This window comes from Oikopleura dioica, chromosome 2 (assembly GCF_907165135.1).
Source record: "Oikopleura dioica chromosome 2, OKI2018_I68_1.0, whole genome shotgun sequence".
NCBI classification, from domain to species: Eukaryota; Metazoa; Chordata; class Appendicularia; order Copelata; family Oikopleuridae; genus Oikopleura; species Oikopleura dioica.
Window position 1 is genome coordinate 10,518,382 of NC_137292.1, and position 23,927 is coordinate 10,542,308.

The 23,927-nt window shown below is 41.8% G+C and overlaps 10 protein-coding genes across 10 annotated transcripts; 6 read left to right on the top strand and 4 right to left on the bottom strand.

Moving 5' to 3' along the window:
- Window positions 1-808: 808 nt before the first annotated feature.
- LOC145698212 (uncharacterized) lies at window positions 809-3,092 on the bottom strand. The gene is made up of 5 exons (XM_081775415.1): window positions 2,911-3,092; window positions 2,211-2,868; window positions 1,815-2,003; window positions 1,059-1,284; window positions 809-849 (listed from the first exon to the last, which is right to left on the bottom strand). Exons 1-5 carry the CDS (start codon window positions 2,970-2,972, stop codon window positions 809-811), a joined length of 1,176 nt encoding a protein of 391 aa, XP_081631541.1. The 5' UTR covers window positions 2,973-3,092.
- A 721-nt stretch (window positions 3,093-3,813) lies between these two features.
- LOC145698900 (large ribosomal subunit protein P1-like) lies at window positions 3,814-4,297 on the bottom strand. The gene is made up of 2 exons (XM_081776137.1): window positions 4,159-4,297; window positions 3,814-4,113 (listed from the first exon to the last, which is right to left on the bottom strand). Exons 1-2 carry the CDS (start codon window positions 4,249-4,251, stop codon window positions 3,883-3,885), a joined length of 324 nt encoding a protein of 107 aa, XP_081632263.1. The 5' UTR covers window positions 4,252-4,297; the 3' UTR covers window positions 3,814-3,882.
- A 396-nt stretch (window positions 4,298-4,693) lies between these two features.
- Window positions 4,694-5,555, top strand: LOC145698585 (NADH dehydrogenase [ubiquinone] iron-sulfur protein 4, mitochondrial-like). Its single transcript, XM_081775793.1, has 5 exons — window positions 4,694-4,833; window positions 4,882-5,023; window positions 5,067-5,197; window positions 5,238-5,355; window positions 5,396-5,555. The coding sequence occupies exons 1-5, from the start codon at window positions 4,760-4,762 to the stop codon at window positions 5,492-5,494; spliced, it is 564 nt and encodes a 187-aa protein (XP_081631919.1). The 5' UTR covers window positions 4,694-4,759; the 3' UTR covers window positions 5,495-5,555.
- A 58-nt stretch (window positions 5,556-5,613) lies between these two features.
- Window positions 5,614-7,634, top strand: LOC145698577 (splicing factor ESS-2 homolog). The gene is made up of 6 exons (XM_081775786.1): window positions 5,614-6,149; window positions 6,194-6,479; window positions 6,526-6,847; window positions 6,891-7,069; window positions 7,139-7,311; window positions 7,354-7,634. The coding sequence occupies exons 1-6, from the start codon at window positions 5,667-5,669 to the stop codon at window positions 7,567-7,569; spliced, it is 1,659 nt and encodes a 552-aa protein (XP_081631912.1). The 5' UTR covers window positions 5,614-5,666; the 3' UTR covers window positions 7,570-7,634.
- Window positions 7,635-7,673: 39 nt separating this feature from the next.
- On the top strand, window positions 7,674-8,732 carry LOC145698581 (mannose-P-dolichol utilization defect 1 protein homolog). The gene is made up of 4 exons (XM_081775790.1): window positions 7,674-7,843; window positions 7,887-7,969; window positions 8,010-8,268; window positions 8,311-8,732. The coding sequence occupies exons 1-4, from the start codon at window positions 7,676-7,678 to the stop codon at window positions 8,527-8,529; spliced, it is 729 nt and encodes a 242-aa protein (XP_081631916.1). The 5' UTR covers window positions 7,674-7,675; the 3' UTR covers window positions 8,530-8,732.
- Window positions 8,733-8,870: 138 nt separating this feature from the next.
- Window positions 8,871-10,530, bottom strand: LOC145698580 (uncharacterized). Its single transcript, XM_081775789.1, has 5 exons — window positions 10,404-10,530; window positions 9,560-9,884; window positions 9,221-9,518; window positions 9,010-9,154; window positions 8,871-8,962 (listed from the first exon to the last, which is right to left on the bottom strand). The coding sequence occupies exons 2-5, from the start codon at window positions 9,871-9,873 to the stop codon at window positions 8,871-8,873; spliced, it is 849 nt and encodes a 282-aa protein (XP_081631915.1). The 5' UTR covers window positions 9,874-9,884; window positions 10,404-10,530.
- A 2,680-nt stretch (window positions 10,531-13,210) lies between these two features.
- Window positions 13,211-15,193, bottom strand: LOC145696461 (cilia- and flagella-associated protein 61-like). Its single transcript, XM_081773503.1, has 6 exons — window positions 14,970-15,193; window positions 14,472-14,902; window positions 13,857-14,431; window positions 13,714-13,817; window positions 13,437-13,670; window positions 13,211-13,396 (listed from the first exon to the last, which is right to left on the bottom strand). The coding sequence occupies exons 1-6, from the start codon at window positions 15,175-15,177 to the stop codon at window positions 13,269-13,271; spliced, it is 1,680 nt and encodes a 559-aa protein (XP_081629629.1). The 5' UTR covers window positions 15,178-15,193; the 3' UTR covers window positions 13,211-13,268.
- A 984-nt stretch (window positions 15,194-16,177) lies between these two features.
- On the top strand, window positions 16,178-17,448 carry LOC145696473 (uncharacterized). The gene is made up of 4 exons (XM_081773518.1): window positions 16,178-16,219; window positions 16,267-16,374; window positions 16,416-16,877; window positions 16,923-17,448. Exons 2-4 carry the CDS (start codon window positions 16,276-16,278, stop codon window positions 17,175-17,177), a joined length of 816 nt encoding a protein of 271 aa, XP_081629644.1. The 5' UTR covers window positions 16,178-16,219; window positions 16,267-16,275; the 3' UTR covers window positions 17,178-17,448.
- A 3,298-nt stretch (window positions 17,449-20,746) lies between these two features.
- On the top strand, window positions 20,747-21,665 carry LOC145696124 (uncharacterized). Its single transcript, XM_081773112.1, has 3 exons — window positions 20,747-21,058; window positions 21,241-21,378; window positions 21,420-21,665. The coding sequence occupies exons 1-3, from the start codon at window positions 20,769-20,771 to the stop codon at window positions 21,625-21,627; spliced, it is 636 nt and encodes a 211-aa protein (XP_081629238.1). The 5' UTR covers window positions 20,747-20,768; the 3' UTR covers window positions 21,628-21,665.
- Window positions 21,666-21,675: 10 nt separating this feature from the next.
- LOC145696121 (uncharacterized) lies at window positions 21,676-23,925 on the top strand. Its single transcript, XM_081773110.1, has 6 exons — window positions 21,676-21,987; window positions 22,055-22,257; window positions 22,299-22,485; window positions 22,666-23,025; window positions 23,173-23,590; window positions 23,642-23,925. The coding sequence occupies exons 3-6, from the start codon at window positions 22,435-22,437 to the stop codon at window positions 23,818-23,820; spliced, it is 1,008 nt and encodes a 335-aa protein (XP_081629236.1). The 5' UTR covers window positions 21,676-21,987; window positions 22,055-22,257; window positions 22,299-22,434; the 3' UTR covers window positions 23,821-23,925.
- Window positions 23,926-23,927: the final 2 nt, after the last annotated feature.

The window sequence follows — 23,927 nt, forward strand, 5'->3', positions numbered from 1 at the left end:
ATTTCCCGCCGCGCAACAAGAAACTCCCGCGTCGTTCAAAATGCAAAAGATCAAACTGTCGGCTTCTCGTTTCAAACTCACGGCTTCCGCCTTGTAGATAAGCTCCAGTCCTCCAGCGAACGCGTCAACATGATAATCGACGGTAGATCTTGGCTCGTAAGAGGTAAAGTCTGAGAAGCTTGGGTCGAGCAGCAATCGCCTCGCCAATGTAGACCAGGGGTGACCATTTGGGCATTGGGCATTTGGGCAAATCGGGCAATTTTCGGGCAAAAACGCTTTTGGGCGGGCATTTGTCGGCTCAACGCCTGAAAATAGGCTGGGCAACATGGGATACGTCGGGCATTTGGGCATTTTCTGGGCAGTTGGGCACCATTGGGCAGCTGGGCAAATGCCCACCGGGGAAAATCACGAACGTGGGCGTTTTCTGCCCGCTTATTGGTCGTTAAGCTCGCAAAGAAAAAAAAGATAAGGAGAAGGTTCTGCAAGGGTGTGTGAAGTGGACCTCAATGGTTAGCTGTCTACCTTTGACCTCCTGATCCTTTTATGAAATTATCCACCCCGTTAACTCGACTTTTGCGGAGATGGTTCTGCAAGGGTCTGTGAAGTGTACCTTGAAGGTTAGCTGTCTACAGTAGACTCTACCCTTGACCTCCAGATCCTTTTTATCCCTTATTTTTGAACCCCTTGTTCGAGACGGTTATGCAAGAGTGTGTGAAGTGGACCTTTATGGTTAGCTGTCTATTCTTGACAACCGGACGGAACTTTTACATAATTATTTTCGACCCCTTTTAAATATTTTTCAAACCTTTCAAGAGCCTTTTTTGCTTAAAATTCGTTCAATCACTTCAACTGAAACAAATTATTAAAAAAGTAAAAAAGTAAAGTTTTAAGAAGCCTGAAATGCCGGGAAAATTTTTGCCCGAAAAATTGCCCAATCGCCCGATTGGGCATTCTGGGCACATTGGACTGGTCGGGCATTTGGTCGGCCCGGGTCTTGATTTTTGGTATTGGGCGGGCAATTGGTCGGCCCGACGATAATTTTTTGCCCAAATGGTCACCCCTGATGTAGACCAGGGCGTCTTTTAGGTGACCGGCTGCGAAATATATGATACAGTTGTTTTCAGCCTTGCTGCCGCGGTTTTCTAATTCTTCGTGCATTTTTATCACTTCGGGATGATCTGGAATGGTAGAGAGAAGCGCGTCCAAATGCTCGTGGCAGAGAACAAGGCGATTCGTGAGAAGATACTGACGAGTGCGCAGGATTCGAAGGTCCATACGATCCGGCTGAAAAGGACAAAATTTGATTTTCCCAACGATCAGATTTATGGGTTTCATTATTTGTGAAGAAGTGTTAATTACACCATCATAAACCAGGTCACCTAGAAACTGGTCCGTATGGCGCCTGGCGCAGGTCTCCAGCTGCGCGCTGGCGGCAACAGTTTTTCACACTTTTTTGCTCGAAGAAAAAATCGCAACCGAAGAGAAAATTGATTTTCCAAAAGTGCACGATGGCAAAAGTGAGCCTCGGTTGATTTTTTCCGTCTTCCTACTCTTTTGTGGGTTTTCAGCGATAAATGGAATCAAGAGAGAGTCCGTGATGTTCGCTATTGTGAAGAGCTTCGAGTTTCTGGTGGCATTCGGCGGGAATGCTTTTCTGTTTCTAGTGGATGCCCTTTGCATCGTAAGTTTTAACAACGTTTAGTAGAATTATAGCTATTTTTAGTCTGGAATTCTCCTCTGGTTCGCCGCAAACGGCCAGAAAGAATTGGGCCGATTGACAAAAGCCGATTGGCAGCGATTCTAACCAGACTTACATGTCGCTGAATTTGTTGAAGAAGAAGATCCATTGCTGCCGATGTATTTCCACGATCAAGTTCGAGATAGACGATACAGGTCATGCAATCTTCGAAGTCAGGAATAATTTCGTGCACTTTTCTGTAATGGCGAATCGCTTGTTGGTAGTTTCCTTCTTCAACGTACTTTTCTGCTTGTTTGAATTCACACTAAAATGAAAGTTAAATATGACTGTCTAAATTATTGATCAAAATTTATCAAAGAAGGATATTTTTACTTATTTAGTAATTTTGAAAATGAAAACAAGATTATTTAGTTTTCCGATAGAGTATTGAGTAACTAAAAATACTGTCAGTGACACTTTGAATTATCAGTAAAATGAAATAAACTAATTAAAAATGTCCTCGTGAATTTACCTCAGCCAAGCTCAAAGTGAGTGCTTTCTCCTGCTCCTCCGTCACTCCAAGCTCATTTGCCCTGTTAATCGCAATTGAGGAGACTCTATTGTCCTTGAGCAGTTGAAAAGCCATTGACTTCATGATAACCATGCTCGAGTCCGTCGGATCGTAGTTCAGGTATTTTTGAATCTTCTGCAGCGCTTTTCGCGGGTTCACTTCATCGATCGCTCTTTGCGCCTCGTCTCGCCACTTGTCCATTGCTTCTTCGCGTAGCCTGGCGAATCGAGCACGGAAGGGATGTTGCTTTTCCCACACATCTTTAATTAACTGTTTTCTTCTCAGCATGAGCATTTCTTTCTTCTTCGCCAGGATTTCCGGATCAATTTGAAGCACAACGTCCGAATAGGTTGCCTTCTTGTTCTCGAATTTATCCTCAATTTCTTTTTTCATCGCGTCGATCGACGAAATCGTCGAATGCTTCAACGCGAATTCTGAGAAGACGTCGTCAAATGACACCATAAATTGGATCGAGAAGATTTTGTCCATGTCGTTGGCGCCAAAATCGCTCTCTTCTGATTCACTCTCGGCTCGTTCGTCCTCGGTTTCTTCTTTGTGAGGATCGAGGGGTGGGTCTCCGTTCGACTCCGTGCGCACCAGGTTGATTATTGGAGCGTTTCTGAATGTGGAAATTATTACCATTTCGTAATTTTAGTTTTACCCGGATCTGCCGTGGCTCATTCTGTTGCCAAAGCTGTTTCTGTTCGGCGCCATGATTGTCATCCGCCTTCTTTGAAGAGCAGGCGACGGTCCGAGACTCTCTCTCAGCGTCGGGCGATGCACTGTTGACCTCCTGTTAGGGCTATCATCCTGTTCCTCTGATTTTGCGTCTGTATTTCTCGATGGCCTTTACAGTGGATTTATATTATTCAGAAAGGAACTTCTATGAAAGAAAATGTTTAAAGCCAAAACATGCCTACCGCTAACAAGTTCATCAATGTGTAAATTAAAATCCGATCCTGCGGAGACATGTGGAGCTTCTACGGCCTGAAATGGGCACCACATCGTCGACGTATAGGTGCCCACTCATCCGATTTCTGAATTATCGGACCTTTTACAAACTTGCTGGAGTTGGAAACATTCGTGCAAAAGAGCAGAAAAGAGTAAAACTGAGAATCGGGAACTGAGTAAAAACGGGAAATAAACACAAAGAAGAGAATTTGTTCTAGAAAAAAACAAATGGTAAAAGTTTAAAATACCGGTAGTAAAATCGGGTTTACGCCGTTCAGGAAGGTGTACGGAAAAATATTTTTAATTTCTAGGTTTCATGTGGGAAAGAACTGATAAAATAAAAAGACCGAGGATTGCATAAGGGCCGTATTCGACGAAAAGCCTGAGTGCGTAACCAATTTGCTTGTAAAAAATTAGTACTAGGCTCGTACCAAGAAATATCGCCCCAGTTTTCGTGTCCAATTTCTTGACCATCTTTACATTCTAAGCTCTTGTTCTGAGAAATTATGAGGAAAGGAGGACAAACCATGATTTAGGTTCTTTTTGACCCTAAATCATGAAAGAATTTTTAAAATCAAGGATGCAAGGATCCGACTTTATCCGACTTTATCTATTTTATTATCTGCCTACTAGCGTGGCTACTAATCGGCATAAAATGACACAGAAAGGGGTTGTGATCAGATTATCCGAAGATATCGAAGCCCATATCTTCTTCGGACTCGGAGGAGGACTCTTTCTTTGCTTCTTCCTTGGCCTCTTCGGCAGCACCACCGGCGGCAGCGGCTCCACCAGCAACGGCGGGACCGGCACCAACACCAGAGCTGATGTTGGAGATCAACTCGGAGACGTCACAGTTCTTGAGGGCACCGGCGAAAAGTCCGGGCCAGAATGGCTCAACATCGACGTTGGCGGCCTAGAATCAAGGCTTCGCTATGGATTGGAGGGTGTTTGAACGAACCTTGAGGAGGGAAGCGATCTTGTCGCCAGAAATGTCGACTCCGTCGTCGTTGAGGATGAGAGCAGCATAAGTGCACGCCAATTCAGCAGACATTTTTGAGTGAAATCTTTTTTAAACCGTCTAAAATAAATTATTATTCGTAAAATTCGTATATGGACATCGGCGAATGCGTTAATCCAAAGTGTATTTTCGCAGTGATACTCTCTGAATTCTTCAAGGATTATAGAAAATTCGTGAAAATAGCGATAGTAGTGAGAATTCGTGAGAGCCAATCAGTGGCGCGCTCTGAGAATGACCAATTTAGGCAAAATGAAAGGATTTCGAGGCGAAGCTTTCCTGCAAAGAGGATAATCTGGAACTCTTCACTCCTTGATGGTTTCTACAAAATGAAGATCTCAAGAAAAGCAACTCAGTACTCCGAGAATTGCGAGCAGTAATGTTCGATAATATTCCAAATTTTCTGTGCCAATAAAATGCTCTTTCAAAAATATCATCACCGTCAGCTTTAAAAATTAACGCGGTCTACACGTGACCACAAATCACTTTAATAAACATACGTTAAAATGAAAACGTCCCACCTTCACTACCTGTCTTTTAGAACATGCAAAGGAGGATTGTTCAAACATCTACCCGTGGTATCAAGTCCATGTGGGGCCACAACACACCAACAAACACGTAAATTAGATCGTTTCTCTTTCTGAATCCTGATCATTTGCTCCCTAGAAAAGTGTTGACTAACAACCAGAAAACTCTCACCCAAGCTTCTCTCACTCGAGCAAAGGACGACTTCATCAAGGGAACCAAGAAATCGAAGACTCTTGCTTACCCAGAAGATGCCCTCATCACCCACCACGCCGCTGCCAAGGTCTGTTCATCCCCTCACTGCCTTAAATTCTAAAAATCTTCAGGCCGTCTCTGGAATCACTGAAGAAACTGAAGGCCGACTTGTCACCATTTCCCAAACCACACGAAACGTCATGCAATCTGCCGATAAAAATGCTCAGTACTGGCAAATTGAATTCGATACCCAGGAAAGATGGTAACGGAAAGCTCTCTATTCCCCCATTTAAATTCTTCAGGGAAAATCCAACGATGGGCTGGGGCTCTACCGCCGATCCTCTTTCCAACGTTCACGGCTGGATGCATTTCAAAACTAAGGAAGCCGCTATCGACTTTGCTCACCGACAAGGCTGGGAGGTATGAGGCCCCATTCTTCCATTTTTTGCATTCATTTCAGATCGATCAAGTCGTCGAGCCAAGAAAGAAAAAGCTAGAATTCCGAGAATATGGCGATAACTTCGCCTGGAACAAGCGACTCCGAAAGCCCGCCAAATAAATACAAAACAAACAATCCTTTGATGTTCAACTTAACTTATTTGACAAAAAACTATTCGAAATCTGCAAAATATTTCCAGCAAAAATATAAATCTTCATATTCATAAAAAGCTCGTCTTTCAGATTGTTGCATTTGGCAGCTGCAATCGGCATAATCGGAAAAAAGGAAAGTCATGTCGCATAGTGTGAGGTCCGATCGCGGCTCTAGTCGCAGGTCAAGTACGACTTCGGACTTCTCCGAATCTGACTTCAAGCGGCTGGAAGAGCTGCGGGAAATCGGCAAGTCAGCGAAAAGAGAAGCGCGGGATTTGGATATTGAATCGATGCCCGACTCGATGATGTCCAGCGCTTCTACTGCTCTGACAAAGGCGGAAAGAAAGAGGCAGCTAGCGATCGCAAAGACGCATAAACTCATTTTGACGAAGAAACCTCGTGAGATTTTGAAAGAAGAAGAGTACTTGTCCGACATGGACAAGCTGATTACAAGAGATTTCTTCCCCCATTACGATCACGTAAAAGACCAGCACGATTATCTGATAGCTGAAGAGGAGGGCGATGTGGAAGCGATGCGCGAAATTCAAATGAAGCATAAGAAGCGACAGGCGGAAAGGCCGACTACTGGCGCTTGGACTGTCGGTGGAACTCCTTTTCTTGAGGTAACGCTCTCCGAGAAAGTCAATCAGGAACTTACCGTGTTTAGGGTACTCCGGCACCAGATGATCGCTCGCCTGATCGCGAAAAAGACGACGAAAATGACTCAGACGAGGAGCAAGAGAAAGAAAAAGCTCCAACTAAGAAAAAATCGCGAACAGAAAACATCTCCCTCGACAGATACTGCACCAAGTTCACATCTGAAGACAACGACTCATTTCAAAAAGTTCACAAATTCACAGAAGACAAGAAAAAAGAGCAATATGCGTTTTTATATGCTGCGCAGGAGCAAGGAGACAGGATGTGTGAAGACAAGGATGCCAATAAACTTATGGGTACGTCTTTCTGTCTATGCTAAAAGTCTTAAATGATTATTTTTAGCGCCCGAAAAGATTCTCGCGATTGAAGACGCCCGTGAACCTGGGAAGCAGAAGAAAGCTGGCGTTGGGAACTGGAAGTACACTAACAAGAATTCTCTTTTCTACGGCGCTGAACTCGAGGCACAGAAAGAATACATCTTCAAGAAACCTCCTCAGCCCCGAGAAATCGTCCACGAAAATACAAGATTCAAGAAAGACCCTTTCCTCCGTCCTGTTGCTCCTGATCGTGTTGCTACTCTTGTTCACAATAGAATCAAAAATACGCTTAAAGATGATGGAAAAGTCGGCATTGACGGAAAACCAATTACACCTGGTCGATATGGGTTTGTAATAAATGTATCCGCGACTATTAAAATTGCAATTCAGTCTTTTGGCCACGCCAAGTCCAATGCCCGGCGTGGAAGACTCGCCGTTCATGACTTGGGGTCAACTTGAAGCTACTCCTCAGAGAGCGATGACGCCAGGAGGTGCTTCAACGTCAGATTCAAAAGCTCCAGGCGTCAGTACCATCGCATCAAATGCACCATCTTTCCGCATGGACTCAAGTAAATCAATAACTATACTTGAAAATTCTCATGCAAATACTTAATATTGCTCCCTAACCTTTATTTTAGTGAATGAGCGAGAAGAGCTGGCCCATAGATTGACCGAAACCGCCTTCAGCGCAAAGAGAAATGCAAAAGAAAGAACCCTATCAGGCGCTAAGAAATCCGCCTTCGGAACGACTCCCCACAGACTCGGGAAATCGATGGGCAAGACCCCAGAAATGCGATCGCCTGCTCTCAATGTATGACTTTCGCTTTTCTCTTTGATTTTGAAAATATTTCAGCGTCTGTTGAGCAAGCATACAAACAAGCTCGGAATCGGCAACTCCAGTCTTCGGGCCTCTTTGACTCCTTCTTCGCGCCGTTCAGGTTCTCAAACTCCAGGTTCAAGAAGAGCGGGTTCAATTACTCCACGCACTCCAAAAACATCTGGCTTTGGCTCGAAGACCATCGCTGGCGTTAAATTGAAGTCAAATTCTGTGACAGACGGTCTTATTTAAAACAAACATCTTCTCTTTTTCATCATTTTCTGCCCTGTTCACCGACAAATATTGATATTCGGTCATTTTCGGAATAAAATTCAATCAAGACTATTTTTAGAGTGAAATGGATCTTTTGAAACAACTTGTTGGTCCAACTGGAATCAACCTTCTTACTGAAGAATGTACTGTTAAATATCTCGATGAGTTTGACATCCTCGACCAAGATTGCTTCAAAGCAACTCTGGCTAAAGGACTTGGACTTGCTATCATTGCTGGAAGCATTCTCGTCAAGGTAGCGTCAAGAATTCTCCTCTTCGAGCTTACGTAAAAATAAGGTCCCACAAATTCTGAGCATCATCGGAGCTAAATCTGCGGCTGGCCTCTCTCTTTTCTCTGTTTTGTTGGAACTCTTCCCATGGTAAAGCGAGTGTCTCTCTTCAAATTCCAACCCTTTCTAGTGCTACCCTCATCGGTTACGGACTTGCCTCTGGCTTCCCTTTTTCATCATGGGGTGAGTCTTTCTTCATGGCCGTTCAAACGATGATCATTGCGTTCCTCATCTGTGACTACACTGGACGGAGAGGTCTTGGGCTCATGCTCAATCTTGCCTACGCTGGCTTCGTTTACGTACTTATTTCTGGCATGGTCACTGTCGAGCAGCTTCAGGTTCTTCAGCTTTGCAATCTTCCAGTTACGGTTATCTCCAGACTTATCCAGGTGAACAAACATTTTGGAAAATTGATTTCTAATCGATTTTAGGTCGTTACAAATTTCAAAAATGGCCACTGCGGAACCCTTTCCGGAGTTACTTGTGGCATGCTCTTTGCTGGAGGCCTCGCTAGAGTTTTCACCTCCTTCCAGGAGACTGGCGATATGGTGATGATAATGAACTTTTCTGCCTCCACTTTCATGTCATTCCTCTTATGCTTGCAACTTGTTATTTACAAAGATGTCAAGCCTGCTGGAAAGAAGGAATAAAATCACTTTCTTCCTAAATGACTTCAAATTTACACGACCGAAAACTTTCATTGCCCACGCAAACTTTGATCGTAGCAGTTCTCAAGTACTGTAATTACAGTTCATGATTAGTCATAATTTCTACTAGATGTTGCCCTATAAAATTCATCTGATGCTGTTTGTACGATACTGTCAACATCATTTTCAAATGATAAGTGTTAATTATTCTGTGCAAGAATAAAATTATTTATGTAAAAAATCAACTCAGTGATGAAAAACTGACTTTATGTCCCTTTAATTTTATTATCTGAACTTTTGACTTTGGCAGTGAAATGTTTTGAAAGTGAAGGAGAAAAAGTCATCTATGTCTTCAAAAATTTCTTCCTGAATATCGTGCATCTCCCGCGCTGATCCCCAGTCACATAAAGCGAGGCTCGTTTTCCTTGTTGAAAAGCTAAAAATAGTTCGTTTGCGTTGGCTATCTTGTGATAAATGGGCAACCTGCTGTGGCTGTGATGCGATACTCGTGAGGTATTCGCTGTGCGGTGCTAGCGCGGTTAGCATCCTTTATTTCAACCACGTCGATGTACGAGGAATAGCCGCGTGTAGGTTCCTCGTTGTTGACAGCGAAGAAAACGTCCATATTCTGAAGATATTTTACGGTTAAAATCAAGTGGCTTTAAGTTATTTTTAACCATTTATGGAAAATTACCTTTCCGGACGAAATATCGCATCTGCCATCAACAGCGTCTCGTTTCGATCGAATTTCCTTCCAATTCTTTGAGGAAAAATGCTTGCGAAACCTCGAATGGATTTTCTTATCGAGTACGAAGTAGACCCTGCCAGATTTTGCTTGTCTGGTCTCGCAGCGATAGGTACCAAAGCGCTCATCAGACGCGTACTTTGCAGTAGATCGCGACGTCAGCCTGTGGCTCGGGATTGTTTTTTCGAAGCCAAATTTATAGTAAAGTTTACCAGACGTGCTTCTCTTCATTTCTTTATTTGGAAAGCTAGAAGAATTATGAAAGGATAAAGGATAAAACCTTCTTACTGGTACATTAGCGTTGTCATATTCTTCCCAGCTGCAAGCATCAGTCTTTTCTTGGCAACACTGAGCATCGCTAGTTTTTCCAGACTTTGTCCGTTGACCGGAACTTTTTGAATGTACTCTGGATGGAAAGTCTTTCCGATTTCATACAGGTGGAAAGCTTCGTTTGACGAAGCGATGATGTAAAGTTTACGGCGAAAGACAAACTGGGCAACGTCGGTGACAGGCGTTGAAGATCCTCCAAGGCAATTCCAAGAGGTGATGTTTTGGTATTCGTTGGACTTTTTACTCGTTGTTTTTGACCACTCGTTGTTCATGAAACCCTTTCCTGAATACGTATGTTATTCAAAAATGAATGCGCTCTAATGAAGATCTATTGACACTTGATAAGTCATCGATCCCGAAAATGGAATTCAACGTCACTTCGACAAAAGGTTTTTTGAAAATGTCGCCAACCCGGGCGGTGGAGCTTGACGTCACGGACAATCCGAGATTTGTAGCTCCCACAAAAGGGCGCAGCAAATCAACTACAATTCATTCGGCGTCAACGTAGAAGTTATTCTTTTTGAAACATTACATAATTTTTGATAATACCAATTTTTGTTTTATCAAAGAAAGTTATTTTGTCCCTCACGTTATTTCACGAGTCGTTAATATCAAGCTCTTCGATTATGATATAAAATCGTTGAATTTATGAATTTTACGTCATACAGCTTTGCTAGAGTCCACCATTTGACACACTTGGGGTATTTGAATATCATTTAGCTTCCGAAATTAATCAATTAATCCAGACTATGATCCAAAAGTGTGAATTTTATTACTGAATAAAAAAGTATTTATTACTTACCCTTGCAGTTTCCTTCGTAGCCAATCCAAATAGGTCGATTGGAATTGTCTTTTCTTGAGCAACGAAGAATTCGACTTATGGTGGATTTTTATATTATTGAAAGAATTTCTTTAAGAAAAAAACTGCGAGCCAAAAAAGCTCAACTCGGATTTGAAACCGCATTATCCACTAATCCATTCTCACGATTTCTCAGATGAACTGTTTGAACTTTTGAATCCACTTTCCTTTTGCATGTTTTATGAAAACAAGTCGAGCCCAGCTGGTGCCTAGCTGAGCATTTATACTCTCTCCCAAGCTTCGTGCATTTTTGGCGGCGATCTCCAACTTTTCTTCCAATTGCGTTTCCAACAAGCAGAATCAGAACAAAAACAGTTCGCAGTGTCGTTTTCATCATTTTATTAGAAAAACTTTCGTCTGCTTTTTCTTCTTTGCGAGTGATTATTCTTCATAAATTGTGAAAGTCGACTCAATGAAGAATTAATAATAGCGGGACTTCTTCTCTTTTCTTTCGGTTTCTTGCTTTTTCTTTCTCTCTCTTTCTTGTAAAAACGTAGCCTGGTAACGGGTCCAGTTTTATTTTTTAAATTAATTAGTTGAAATTCTTCGGTCGCTATTTTTCTAAGTTAATTCAAGTCTAAGCGGGATACTAAGAGGGCGCGACGGAGTGAAAAATTGTTAAATCAAAACTCAAAATCTCGATCCTCTCGCCTGCCCCTGGAATCGACCAATTCTATAATCGCAGTTATTATTGATAGAAGAAAAAAGTGCAAAATGCTCATGCTTTATTAGCTCAGGCAGATGCAAAAGTGCAAACTTTATCAAAGAATTAATTCAATATTTGCCAGTTCAAATCACTGAGCTAATCACCGCGTGAAAGAAATATATTTTCTCACAATTCAGAATTCAGTCAACTCTAAATGAGACTTTCTTCTATCTTCTCTAAGAGGGTATAAGCTAAATTCGAGCTCTTTTCTTCTTCTCTCTCTTCTGTTGTCCTTTTAACCATGAAATCGTCAGGGTTTACGAACTGTCGCAGGCCGATGATAATCTAATGAATATCTTGATACCTTGGTATCGTAAAAATATGTTCATCAAAACCTGGATTACCAAAAGAAGCATTGGAAAAGAAATGAAGAAGACGCGGTCTTTTGACTCCAGCTGACGATGATACTCTTCCTCCGTCATCTCAATGAAACTTTTCTTTAGACAAGGTTTTCCTGAAATTTTCAGGTTTCAGTTTACTTCGATATGTGCTCCTCTTGATCTTCGTTGATTTTGTGTTGTCCATTTTCTTCGAAATATATTATCTAAAAGCAATAATCTCAAGCATCGACAACATTTGCTAACCATGGAGCAAAATGCAATGAATATCATCACTATAATAGAAGAAAAAATATAAAAAGCTAATAAATTCATGTTTTTCTTTCATATATCTGGAGGTTCTCTAAAAATTCAGAGGGAGAACGATAAGATCCTCTCAGAATGTATATCTAATCTTAATAAAATATTGGATCATAGGCCTTATCATTCTGATGGAATATTGACAATTAGATAACCCATCGTTTCAATTCTTCAATACGTTTATTGGAAACATATTGTCCCTGCAGTTTTCATAAACTTACACGTAGTCATCATAGTCAATATAGGAAGAACCTTATAAATAAAACCTTATAATAGCTCAGACAGAAGAATACTCAGTGCCCCGACCGTTGACCCCGAAACACCCTTTGCATTCGTATAAAACTCAATACCGTTTTCGTTTCATTGAATGAAATTTATTTAACCAGAAGAAAGGAAACTGGATTTTTTCCCGTTTTTTCGGTATGAGTGCGAAAATTATTGCTACTGGTAAAAAATTGATAGAGATAAAAAATTGAAACTTTTTAGCTGTTACAGCTATTGCAGAAGGGATTAAAAGTGATAACAAGAGGAAAGAAATCGAAAACGAAAAAGCTGAAAAGAACGCTGAACGCGAAAGGGAACTTATTGATAAAATGCGCGAAGAAGAAGAAATCCGAAGAAAAGAACACCAGAAGAAGGTAATTATTTAAGAATCTTAAATTTTAAGATATACGTTCTTTTTTACCGATACGTAGATGTTGGAACTTGAGAGAAAGCGTCGAGAGCTGGAAGATGCCGCTAAAAAGGCGAAAACGAAGGATGAACAGCATCACAAGGAAGTCGAAAACCTTATCCAAGTTCTATCGGATTACAAAGAAATGGTAAGAAATACTGAAAAGTCGAATACCTCGTATTCAAGTTATTTTTAGAGTGAACAAAAGGATGCAGAAAACAGAAAAATGACTGAAGAATTTATGGCTGAGAAGGAAAAGATCGAACGGGAAAAGGATAAGCTCATCGAAGAAAAAGATAAAGCTTTGAAAGAAAAAGACAAGTTCTTCGAAGAGTATAAGCAAGCTATGGACGAGAAAGCGGAACAAGAACGTCGAAGAAACGAAGACATTCGATTTTTTGAAGAAACTCTGCGTAAAATTCAATCTATGATGACAAAGCACATGATCAAGAACCATGACGACGAAAACGTTCGAAACTTATGCCTCGAAGTCAATGATATTGTTGATTCCTACGAAGGACCTGACGACATGCGCAGAATTGAAGATAGCATGCGAAGCCTTGGAAGGACTCTTGTGTTTGAAAATCAAGAATAATTTACGCTGAATGTTTTGTTACGTATTGCAAAATGTATGAATATTATCTCAGTCAAAAACTTGTATCCTTAACCTTATCCTAACATCCTTAAAACAAAATAAAACCACCGTGATTATAAAAATAAAAATTTTTATTGAATATAAAAATAGTGAGAATAGATAGATAGAGTAGAAGCAGAATACAAATGAAGATATCTCAAGGAAGATGATACATAGGCAGAAGCTGTTGATTGTCCTTGATAAATTTCAAAATAGTCCGGTCGATATCTTCCGAGTACTTTTCTTTGAGCTCTTTCGAAGTTCCTGGCTTGATGTCTTCATTATCTAGACCGGTTTTTAATTGACAGAGGATAAGATTATTTACCTAGTGGGATAAGATCTTCAAGCTGCTGGACCAAGTCCTTGAATCTATCGTGCGAAATAACATCGAAGAAGGGACTGGTAATGTGTTCATAGAGGCAAGGAATGAGCTCTTCGTCAAATCGAGAAACAAGATCCTTGAGGTACTTTTCGTGGAGGCCGAAAATTCTGATGATATTCTCGACGTTGAGAGGATCTCGAGAGACAAAGATCATTCCATCGACGACGCCAAATGGATCTTGAATAATAATTTAAAGTCATCTAGGGACAGAAAAACTTACTTAAATGAATTCTTGAGTCGCATTCGTCGTTTGAAGTGACCATCCAACGAGCTTGTCCTTGTTTCATTCCATCAGCAAGTCGATCAAAATATGTCGCTTTGCAACTAAAAATGCATAGTAAACATATAGGATCTTTCTGTTACCTTAGATAATGTCTTCCGCCAACAAGTTTGCAAGAAGTGACAACTGGCGCCTTGAAAACCGGAACAGATACATCAGGCTTAGGAATACGCCCCAGAACACGATCCAAAATCAATGCAGCAGCGGCCTTGCCAACTTCGGCTGAATTGAATTTCTCGTGAACCCAATCATCTGCGTAAAGTCTTCGCTGATATTTGGTCATTGGTCCAGCGGCCATAATATTTTCATTCGATGTGCAGAAAGTACTGTCTATGACAAGGGCGCCATCGTAGACTAGACAGGCATCGTTGAGCGCACTGAAAACAGTCTTCGAGACTGACTTCTCGAGCATATCGACCAAATGCTTGCATTCATATTCGGTATCGCCAACGCAGACGGATGAAATGTTCTTTCCATCATTCTTGAGGATTTCGTATTCTTTGACATTCTCAATCAAATTGACTCCAAGTTCTTCCATCTCGTTTCGAACTCGAGCAGCGACCTTGTCCAATTCTGGTCCATTCGTGAGTTTGCGCTCCTTGTTGATATCACCAAGGTCGAAAATTTCTTCCAAGTCGGTTTCACATGCAAGCGTTATCTAAAGAACCATTAGGAAAGTGAAACTCGCTGCTGATTACCTGATTTGGCTGAATTTTACGTTCCAAAAGTTGCTGAATAAATCCTAAAGCATTGATATTGTTACTTCTGACGAAAATGCCGTCTCCTTCGCTGATGTCGTTGACGATCTCGCTAAATGCTAGACCTTCTACTCCACGAATCGGATTGTCGACAAGTCCACTGTATTGCTTGCCAGTCGCGAGGACAAGTAAATCATAAGGTAACTCGGATCCATCTCTGAGGATAATTTTTCGATCGTTAGTATTTATTCCAGCCAGAGTAGCACGGACACGGTTCAGGCATATGTTCAGTCCGTATTTCTTCCTGCCGAAGTTGTTAATCTGTCTTTCTTCGACCTTTACATTTTTATGGCCAAGCGTGACTTCGTGATCATCTTCGAATACGGACGAGACGAGCGTCAAATTATTGAAAATAAGACCTTTGTTCATTGCTTTTTGTTTGGTTAAAAATTGGAAGAAACAACCCAGTTTTTTTACCCGGAAAATTTCAAACCGTGCCTAATTCTTCAATTGCCGCGATGCCGGTATCGGAAGCGCCAACGATGACGATCGAATGTGAACAAATTCTGACATCTGTTTGAATCAGCTTCTTGGGCAGAATCAAAAGTCCAAAATCACAATCAAGAAGGGCATCGGGGCAGGGAGCATTTTCTTCCAATCGCTCAACATTGAAGTGGATCTTTTCTCTTTTCGGTACTGTTCGCATCTGACGGGTTGCTGGTGACTTTTAGTGAGTTTTTCAAAATAAAACTCAGTATGAGTCGGTTCGAAATAATTAATGAGAATTTTTCGAAACTCTTTCTTTGGATAATCGCGGCCAACAACGGGCTGGTACAAACATATCGCTCCTGAAAGTCGCATCGCTTCTGAGAGCATGAATTTTCCAAGAGAATGAAAACCAGGAGCGACGAAGCAGTACAGGACTTTGTGATTCTCTCTTCGTTCGATCAAGTCCAAGTTTACGAAATCTTCAATCTCGAAGTTCGCTCTGAGAGCGTCGATTTTATCCTCGGCGGCGATGATGACACCGCCAACGGCGTGTTCGCCGGCGAAAATCAAATATGACGTCGATAGAAGTTCGGGCGTGCCAATCGATGGAGTTGGGTTGAGACCTTGTCCATTTATCAGAGACATTTTCATGTTCTTGTAAAATTCTGGAGCAAGGCTCTCGATTGCTTCAAAGTCAGTTTCGGCCGCCTGTCGCACGGATGCGATCTCGTGGATTACTGCACGATGGACAATGTAGACCTCAGTTGTTGTGAATGAACTTCGTGGAGTCGCTCTGAAATAAGTGATTGAGATTTGGTCCGATGTTAAATGAGTACCTTTGGAAATAATCAAGAAGTGGAAAATGCTGAACTTGTCGAGGAACGGTCAAAATCGCCCAGTTCGCTCCCGGGAAAGCTTCAAAAGCTCCCTTGAGAAGGTCAACGGACCGATCTTCATATTTGTCTGCAATCGCAAAGAGTTGAACGGCAATTGCATTGTAATTCGTGAGGCCACTAAAGTAGGTTGATTGCGGTCTGATTTTACGGATTCATATCAGCTCGAACCGGCCAGATGTGCTAAAAGGACGAAAATGGTTCGAATTTGATTTGGCGCCCCTGGAGTTCCTTTAAAATTGAATCTCCAGATTGGAATCCGGCCAGTGAAAATCACCGAATATTTCTAGACGGAGTTTATTTTCTACTCTTCCTAGAGATTTTGATTTATACGCAGTATCCCCCAGAGAAACATATCGTTCGCGGGTAATAATTTGAGTTTCGAAATGGAAGTAAAATCTGATAGAATTTAGAAAATCGTAATGACCGAGCGCCGACGAAGCACCCGCGCTGCTGCTTTAAAAGCTACCGAAGCCCTGAGTACTCCCAAAAGAACCCCTCGTCGACAAACGAAGCTCAAGGTAAAGACTTTTTTAGATGTTTCTCGAAAATTTTCTAATAGGATTCTATCAAAGAAGAAGGTCAGGTCACTGAAACACTCAAAGAGATCCCAATACGACGAACGGTCAAGCAAACTATTGCTCCGCCGGTTTTCGAAGAACATGTGGAGAAGCAAACTCCAGCTGACCTCAAAACACCGATTTCTTTGCAGGAGAGATCCGCTCGTAAATCACCTGTTCTACTGGAAACACAGCAAGTAAAGACCCCAACCGCGATCAAAACTCCAATCACGGTGGAGAAGGCTGTTCTCAAGACGCCAACTCGAGCCTCCCCAATTGCTATTGAAAAACTCAAACCGAAAACTCCTGTTGCGATGGAAATTGAGGACGAGAAAGAAAACCTTCCTATCCCGCAGCCAACGAAGACAGAAGTTATGTATCGAGAGCCACCCGTTATCGCCGAAGATTCATCTTCTGAGAGTTCGGACTCCGACTCTGAGCCTATCTTTTCGACTTCTGACTCGGTAAGAAACTTTCAAAAGTAACTCTTTCTCACTCAAATATTGAAGGATGACATTCCGACTGTCTTTGTCAAAAGCGAAAAAGAAGCGAAGCATCTCAGGCTTTTGCTGAGTTTGCTCACTCTCTCAAAGACAAGCCCTTCCGACCAAAGCCCGAAGACCTGGTCATCAAGGACGTGCTTCAAGAAGCCGGGCAGCTTAAGAATGCAATTCATTCAGCTCAACCCGCTGGTCTTATGCGACAGCCGGCGAAGCCATCAATCAGCAAGGTCAATGCGACCGAGAACGACCCTGAATATATAAATCCAGGCACTACTTCGGGAATGGTGAGAGAAGTTCGTCTTCCCGATACAGAGGAGTACTCCAACATCATGACTCTCAGCGACTGTATGGGCAACATCAACATCAACGCTGAAGAGCAAGCTGAAATTGAGCGACAGGAAGCGAAAGAACGATTCGAAAAGAAGAAAAAGAACGACGCTCGATTTCGCACCTCTTTTCCTACAATAAGTGATCACCGCCCCTTATTTTATATTCTGACCAGTTTCCTTTCATTTAAAATTGGAGAATAAAACGTTACAAAAACTTACTTGAATCCACCGATGTGATGCGTACATTGTAATTGATCAAGGGAAATCTTCGATGAAATTGCAATCGCACCAACTGCGATATCATTTACATCAGCAACAAGCACCTTGTGTCTCTCATCAACTGATTCAACCATTTCAGTGTAGAAAAAGTCGCCGTAGATCATCTTGAGCTGGTCGTTATTCTTGTACACGGCAGCGACATCATCGTTGTCTTCTTCTTTTCCAGGGCGAATGAAGAGAGTGGGGACGAAGTCATCGCGGTTGATGATTGAGTAGGGCGAGTTGGGGATTTTAGAAGATACAGATGATAGTCGCGAGTCGTTTTTCGTTACGATCACATGGTGGATAAAAGGGCATCTTCCAGGAGTTTTTGGTGAATCAAGCTTTCAACCAGGTAAGTTAGCTAATCAAACAAACTCCTTCCTTTTGAAAACAGCGGACAAAATACAAGATACAATTCCGTCGACATTCTCATGATCTTCTTCCGCCATGAAGAGCATCAGCTCAAGAACACTTTGCGGATTGTAAAGATCACTGGAAATCTTTTTCGATTCAAAATCTGCCTGTAGGTCGAAAGCAGCGAATCCAATTATTTTGTCGTTGTTATCTTCAATTACTTTCAAAGAAAGCTGGGTTGTTTCGACAAGTCTTCTGACTAGAAAATCATGTTAGGGCCTTATTAGACTAATTGCTTATAATAATGTACAACTACTTACTCTGACATCTTTTGTGGGAATAGACTCCTCGAGTTTTTCCATCGATAAGATTGATGATTTCTTGGAGATCGGCAATTTCAACAGTCGACGCCCTCATTTTCACCCAAACCTCTCGATTTCAAACTGAACCCATAAGAATGAAAACATCATCATATCACAGTTAGTTCTAGAGAAAACAAAAATAATTGAAAGAAAATTTTATTTTCAGTAAAAGATATCAACAGATCGGTCGCTTTTTATTCGAATTCTTGACACATTCTCGTCCAAATTGATCCCTCCAAACGACCAACTGTAAGTTCCATTGATTTGGCAGAGAGTAAGGTCAAATTCAGTACAGTCAATTGTGAGTTCTCTTGTCAAACTAGCTCCAACGGCCATATTCCAGGTCGTGCTGAAAAAGTCGGCAAGGGCATTTTTTGATGAATGAAAGCAGATTGAATAACCGACGGAAGAAGTGGAAACAGACAAATCATTGACAGAAACGCGGACACTGTGCTCATCTCCGTCTGAATTTCGATCAAATTAAGAAAAATCATGAGTTTTTTTACCATTTATGTACATTCCAGTCAGTAAAAACTTCGTTTCAAAAGAGAAACAGGTGTGGCGGCGAAGTGAAAAATGTCTTCTTTGAAATCAAATTTCCGATTGCGATTTCTGCTGATGCAACGCCAAGAGTTTTGAGATTCGAAAAAGAAGCTTCTTTGGTACATCTTGAATAGGAAGGTGATCGTAGAGGAGGGACTTCAATTTCGATCGATTCGTCGGGACAAATGCCACTTTTGAATCTGGGAAGCTGTAAAGGATGTCACTGTCGCTTTGTTTTTATTTTCTATTCATACCTGTAGTCAAAGGCAAACTGCAAAAATTTATCCGTCCCGATCAAGATGGCTGTTTCTGAGGGAAGTACAAATTTGAAGTCAGCAAGTTTGCAGATCGTGTATTTCAAGCCAGCGGAATGAAAATAGTTGAGAATCGTTGGAAGATCTTTTACGTCGGACTTTTCGATAAAAACTTTTGCATGATTTTTAGAAATAAAAGGGCGTTTCCGAATGATTTTGAGGATAGCGCTTGCCCAGGTTCGAACAAGTTCTTCTGTATCGTTGTTAAAGGTGAAGTCGAACTCTTCATCGTCCGCAATTACTCTCAAGTTGAATCCTAATCTGGCTTTTTCGACTCTATCGCATTTCAACCAGTAGTTTATAAAAGCCCTTCCTGTAACAATCGACCGCGCTTGTCCTCGAATAACAGTTTTGATTTTTCTGAAGCGCACTCCAATCACGAATTTCTCAATTTCAACGCAGTACTTTTCTCCCATCGGTGCCTCCACTCCTGGAATATCAACCGTAATTGGCTCCCAATAAAGCTTCCCATTTGAGAGCAGTAAGTCGTGCGAGACTCCTTCAAAAGTAAAGATTCCCTCGAGCTCTTTTGGTGCCAGCGATGTCTGCCGACTGAACTGAGTGTCTAGCGTCAGCCCCGAAAATCGAGACTGCCCGGTCGTTGGTCTAGAATTATTTATGTAAGAAAAAGCTCCAAAGTTCACCGGGATCACTACCTATCCATGGCTTTGCCAATTTCTCTTCACAAAAAGTACAGGAAGGAAAAATGGCGTGTTGGTTGAAAACCGTGTCTGGTGCACTGTGTAAAGCTCCATCTGTAAGGGATAAAAAAATCGAACCCGATCAAACCGCTTATCCACTGTCTCGGTTTGAGCTTTTTTCTCGGCGTACTTTTATTCTTTCCTTTTGGGCACACACTGGCAAGGAAACGCCAATCACGGGCGTTCCATTCTTTAAACAATGAGCTTCTGATTGTTTGCCACTATCGACGATACAATTTATATCATATAAACGATAAATATACGTAAATAACGCATGCAAATATTATGTAGGTATTTTATGAAATCAGCAGCGGTGATAGACAAAAACTCGGGGACTTAGCTCCGAGAAACTCCACTCTACAGGAGCGAGTTTTTGAGTAGCCGGGTTTCCCCGTTCAGTGACGTGGGGCAACCCACTCGTCTCGAGAGTCAGGAGACCTGACAGAGGCGTGATTCGAACTCGCGCTTCGGCGAGTCGCAGCGTTGGGCGCTAACCAACGGGCCACCCGGGTGCCGGCCGCCGTAGCTAAAAACAGGTATATATTCAGACATAATCGCTGTATTCTAGAAAGTTACTGGATAAACTTGTCTATTTTAAACATGAAATGTTTTCACTGGAACACAAGAAATCTTATTGATAATTATCAAATAGCTGTGATTTTGACGTCCTGCATAAACAAAGATAACAGACAGTTTTCAAATCTGGAACCATAAATTTTAACCTTGCGAAGCGTCTTGTCAACGTCTGAATTCAAGGAGAACAGCGCTCTGGAGATTCTCCGCGCCAATCATATGACGCGCTTGAGAAAGCCAGCGGGAAAGAAATTCAAAAGGACGAAATCTCCAACTTGGAAGAGAAAAGGATGAGCTCTTTGGTGAGATTGGCGCAGATCAATTTTTATTCAGCTACTGGTTTTTGCTAAATAATCTATTTTTGTACTTGAAATAACTGAAAACCAAATACAGTAAGAAATCTTTCCGTAACGCAATGTTTTCTGAAAAATCCCGTCGTTCGAAAATCGCCATGCGAGAAGGAAAGCGCCACCACATCATGAGCCACAAGCAAGAAGAACGACACATGATGAAGGAATACAAGAAATCTGAAGATCTGGCGAAGGCAATCAAGAGAGGTGACTACGGGAGAATCTCCACCCATACAAATCGCGAAGGGAGAATCGAGTTGATCACGGACAAAGGGCAAAAGATTGAAAAGGCGGAGAAGAGGAGAGAGGAAATGGAGAAGAAGAAGGCTCCTAATTATGCCGCTGCTTCTGTCAGGTAAAATTTATAACTGAAAATAGTCAGTCGATAATTAAACTGCGTATTTACTTGATTGTCTGAAAATAGGCGTGTCAGGAATTTGCGACTCGTAAATAAGGAACTAAGGCAAACTTTATTTCTCCACTGGAGAAGTGGTCATAAAGTCCCTTTTGAATTGATTTGATTTAAATTGAGTTAAGAGCTCACGAGGATGATCAGTTTCTGGCTCGCTGCGTCCGCCAAGTCGTTCAACAATACGAGAACCGAATAGCGTCGGGCCGTCCTTTCCCGCCCCAGGCTGAGATGACCGTCAAAATAGAACTTATCGTCCCTTATGGGTACGTTTTAGTCCATTTAAACGCTAGGCAGAGATTTTTAGGACTCCTCCACACGTAGAAAGAAGATTGATTGAGGAAACGCCGCAAAGTGAGATTGACAAGGAGCCAGCTGAGAAGATCATTAAATACTGGAGCGAAGAAATGCTCAAGCAAGATTTTATTATCAAGAAAACGCAGAAGAATTCTCATCGACAATGGTCGATTCTAGTCGCGCCTTCCGATAAGTTCATAAATTTGCACAAACGTTAATTTTCCTGGATTTAATTTAACAACATGTATTACCGACATTACTGAAGCTTATTTTCAACCTTTCAAGAATGGGATGTCGCTGACAATCGTGCCCGGGCTCCCTAACGGGACGCTGATTTGCTGCAAACAATACAAAGGAAAGACGTTCTACGGCACTAGTCTCGGAGATTTGCTTTTTGTCGAAGAGGATGGCCTGGGCGAATGTCTTGCTAGCGGGGCGCCTTCCACAAAACGCCTCAAATTTAATTCGCCAATTTTGAAAATAGATGCTTCCCAAGCTGGACTTGAGACAAACCTATTGCTTTCAACGAAGAACGGGCTTTATTTAACCCAGTTGCCGGAGCTTGGGTCGTTGCTTCGGTTAGCTTGCATTTTTGAATTTTAAAATTGAAAACGATCAATTCTCATCTATTCTGTCTATTTTCAGAGCTCCGAAAACGACCCCGCTAAAAACTGTTGCCGATTGTATTTCGATTCAGAAGAGTTGCTTTACCTGGTGCTCGGCGCAGGTGATTTACTATGGAGAATTGACTTCCGCTGGATTTCGGAGTCGAAAACTTTCCCATGTCAAATCATATGTTGTTCAATTGGAGATGAACCTGTCTTATGATATTCTTATCTGTACAAATGGTAAGTAATTAAGAAGCAACTGTTAGTAAAGTTGAATTGAGAATCTATTCTCATCTCAAAAGAAATGAGCCTGTTGAAATCATCGCCGAAGTGCCTCAATTCTCCGCCACAATCACCGGAGCCTGTTTTGATCGCAGCGCCAATGTCATTTTCACCGACACAAGCGGTTGTATCAGAATGATAAACCAAGAAGGCGACGCACTCTGGGAAACAACAATGGGTTATCAGGTGATTTTACGGTTACCGAACCAGTTGCGACCGGAGTATATTGATTTATATAAAAGCAGTCTGAGATGCGAGAATTTTGAATATTTATTATGTTCAACATTAAGCTCTCATTGGTACTATTCTCGATCATCAATCAGTGATTGAATCACTGACAATCGGTCTAAAATATGAGTGTTTTAGTCTGGATTTCGACCAGGCAATCTCCTCTATCTTTCTACACGTATTCTATCCCACACGAAATCATCCCTTTGCGCTGTAAACATTCTTGAATCAGACCATTCACCAGTACTCTACAGTATCTCAGGGTCAGTCCAGAACGTGAGCGGCTACGGTGGCTCCGAATTTATCGTTATTTCTGGTGGAAAGGCGATGAAATCAATCGCCGCTCGGAAATCTGTCCATCGACCGGAACCCAAGCCCAGAATCGAAGAATCAGAAACGGTCGATTTGGATAAAGCTTTCAGTGCTGCGCGCGGCTTTTTCTCGCAGATCAAGAGACAGGTTTCCAAATCGAAACAGCCTGTGTTCAATAAAGTCAAGGTAAAAGGATCATTCCAGATTTCTGACTCAGATCAGTTGCTCTTTGAACTTTCTTCTGTAAACTTTGCGACGTCATTTTTTATTAATTTCGAAGTTAACGAGCAGCGGAAGCTACTGGTTGCAATCCTCTAAAGAATTTCCTTGTAGCAAGTGACAGAGAGCTTATCGCGCGAGATACGACGAGAGATTTTCGACGATGAGATTTTCATCAATGAGAGCACCGAAAAAGACGAGAAAGCGGGGCAAATCAATGAGGGCGAAAAAGAGCGTTCAAAGTTGAACACTCCCAGTCCCACCCCGCTAGACACAGACACACTTATCATCGAACGTAAAATAAAACCGCAAATCAAGAAGAAAAAGAAAGAGAAAAACGATATTCCCTGCATTCCTCCGCACGAGAGCCCTGTTTCCCAAGACGCAGAGAAACAATTACCGATTATTGGAAAATCGACGACAGATATTAACCAGAGAGAAATAAACGCACAAGAGATTGCCGAAGCAATAAACAAAGCCTGTTTTAAGGTTGACGAAGAAAACTCAACAGAAAGTTCCACTTCAAGCCAATGTGAGTAGATTTAATCAAAAACAGTTCGTTATCCTAAAAATACCTGTTCAGCACAATTCACGATCCCAATTATAACTTCCGCACTTTCAACTTCCTCACTGTCTACTCCCAAGTCTTCCTCACCTTCCAACTCTTGGATCATCATCGACGACGAGCAACCTGCAGCGGCCGAATCCTCCTCACCTTCCGATTACGATGAAGTCATCAATTCGTGCTACGACGAAATCTAACCCATATTCATAAATAATTACCAGAGAGTCTTTCACATATCTCACCATAATGCTCTTACATTATTATTGATATTCGTACCAATTCATTTCAAATTCAAATTCATGTA

Excerpts from the sequence above, each read along its gene's own strand:
- LOC145698212 (XM_081775415.1), bottom strand. The coding sequence starts at position 2,972 with ATGACAATCATGGCGCCGAACAGAAACAGCTTTGGCAACAGAATGAGC. Across the intron at positions 2,869-2,910 it reads ATGAGCCACGGCAGATCCGG|AAACGCTCCAATAATCAACC; the intron begins GTAAAACTAAAA and ends TTCCACATTCAG. Across the intron at positions 1,285-1,814 it reads TTCAACAAATTCAGCGACAT|CCGGATCGTATGGACCTTCG; the intron begins GTAAGTCTGGTT and ends TGTCCTTTTCAG.
- LOC145698900 (XM_081776137.1), bottom strand. The coding sequence starts at position 4,251 with ATGTCTGCTGAATTGGCGTGCACTTATGCTGCTCTCATCCTCAACGAC. Across the intron at positions 4,114-4,158 it reads AGATCGCTTCCCTCCTCAAG|GCCGCCAACGTCGATGTTGA; the intron begins GTTCGTTCAAAC and ends CCTTGATTCTAG.
- LOC145698585 (XM_081775793.1), top strand. The coding sequence starts at position 4,760 with ATGCAAAGGAGGATTGTTCAAACATCTACCCGTGGTATCAAGTCCATG. Across the intron at positions 4,834-4,881 it reads CACAACACACCAACAAACAC|AAAAGTGTTGACTAACAACC; the intron begins GTAAATTAGATC and ends TTTGCTCCCTAG. Across the intron at positions 5,024-5,066 it reads CCCACCACGCCGCTGCCAAG|GCCGTCTCTGGAATCACTGA; the intron begins GTCTGTTCATCC and ends AAAAATCTTCAG.
- LOC145698577 (XM_081775786.1), top strand. The coding sequence starts at position 5,667 with ATGTCGCATAGTGTGAGGTCCGATCGCGGCTCTAGTCGCAGGTCAAGT. Across the intron at positions 7,070-7,138 it reads ATCTTTCCGCATGGACTCAA|TGAATGAGCGAGAAGAGCTG; the intron begins GTAAATCAATAA and ends CCTTTATTTTAG. Across the intron at positions 7,312-7,353 it reads TGCGATCGCCTGCTCTCAAT|CGTCTGTTGAGCAAGCATAC; the intron begins GTATGACTTTCG and ends AAAATATTTCAG.
- LOC145698581 (XM_081775790.1), top strand. The coding sequence starts at position 7,676 with ATGGATCTTTTGAAACAACTTGTTGGTCCAACTGGAATCAACCTTCTT. Across the intron at positions 7,844-7,886 it reads CTGGAAGCATTCTCGTCAAG|GTCCCACAAATTCTGAGCAT; the intron begins GTAGCGTCAAGA and ends CGTAAAAATAAG. Across the intron at positions 8,269-8,310 it reads TTATCTCCAGACTTATCCAG|GTCGTTACAAATTTCAAAAA; the intron begins GTGAACAAACAT and ends AATCGATTTTAG.
- LOC145698580 (XM_081775789.1), bottom strand. The coding sequence starts at position 9,873 with ATGAACAACGAGTGGTCAAAAACAACGAGTAAAAAGTCCAACGAATAC. Across the intron at positions 9,519-9,559 it reads ATGACAACGCTAATGTACCA|CTTTCCAAATAAAGAAATGA; the intron begins GTAAGAAGGTTT and ends TAATTCTTCTAG. Across the intron at positions 9,155-9,220 it reads GCGATATTTCGTCCGGAAAG|AATATGGACGTTTTCTTCGC; the intron begins GTAATTTTCCAT and ends AAATATCTTCAG.
- LOC145696461 (XM_081773503.1), bottom strand. The coding sequence starts at position 15,177 with ATGCGAACAGTACCGAAAAGAGAAAAGATCCACTTCAATGTTGAGCGA. Across the intron at positions 14,903-14,969 it reads CGCGGCAATTGAAGAATTAG|CAATGAACAAAGGTCTTATT; the intron begins GCACGGTTTGAA and ends CCAAACAAAAAG. Across the intron at positions 13,671-13,713 it reads CGACTCAAGAATTCATTTAA|ATCCATTTGGCGTCGTCGAT; the intron begins GTAAGTTTTTCT and ends TTATTATTCAAG.
- LOC145696473 (XM_081773518.1), top strand. The coding sequence starts at position 16,276 with ATGACCGAGCGCCGACGAAGCACCCGCGCTGCTGCTTTAAAAGCTACC. Across the intron at positions 16,375-16,415 it reads GTCGACAAACGAAGCTCAAG|GATTCTATCAAAGAAGAAGG; the intron begins GTAAAGACTTTT and ends ATTTTCTAATAG. Across the intron at positions 16,878-16,922 it reads TCTTTTCGACTTCTGACTCG|GATGACATTCCGACTGTCTT; the intron begins GTAAGAAACTTT and ends CAAATATTGAAG.
- LOC145696124 (XM_081773112.1), top strand. The coding sequence starts at position 20,769 with ATGTTTTCTGAAAAATCCCGTCGTTCGAAAATCGCCATGCGAGAAGGA. Across the intron at positions 21,059-21,240 it reads TATGCCGCTGCTTCTGTCAG|AGCTCACGAGGATGATCAGT; the intron begins GTAAAATTTATA and ends AATTGAGTTAAG. Across the intron at positions 21,379-21,419 it reads GAACTTATCGTCCCTTATGG|GACTCCTCCACACGTAGAAA; the intron begins GTACGTTTTAGT and ends AGAGATTTTTAG.
- LOC145696121 (XM_081773110.1), top strand. The coding sequence starts at position 22,435 with ATGATAAACCAAGAAGGCGACGCACTCTGGGAAACAACAATGGGTTAT. Across the intron at positions 22,486-22,665 it reads AAACAACAATGGGTTATCAG|TCTGGATTTCGACCAGGCAA; the intron begins GTGATTTTACGG and ends TGAGTGTTTTAG. Across the intron at positions 23,591-23,641 it reads AAGTTCCACTTCAAGCCAAT|CACAATTCACGATCCCAATT; the intron begins GTGAGTAGATTT and ends ATACCTGTTCAG.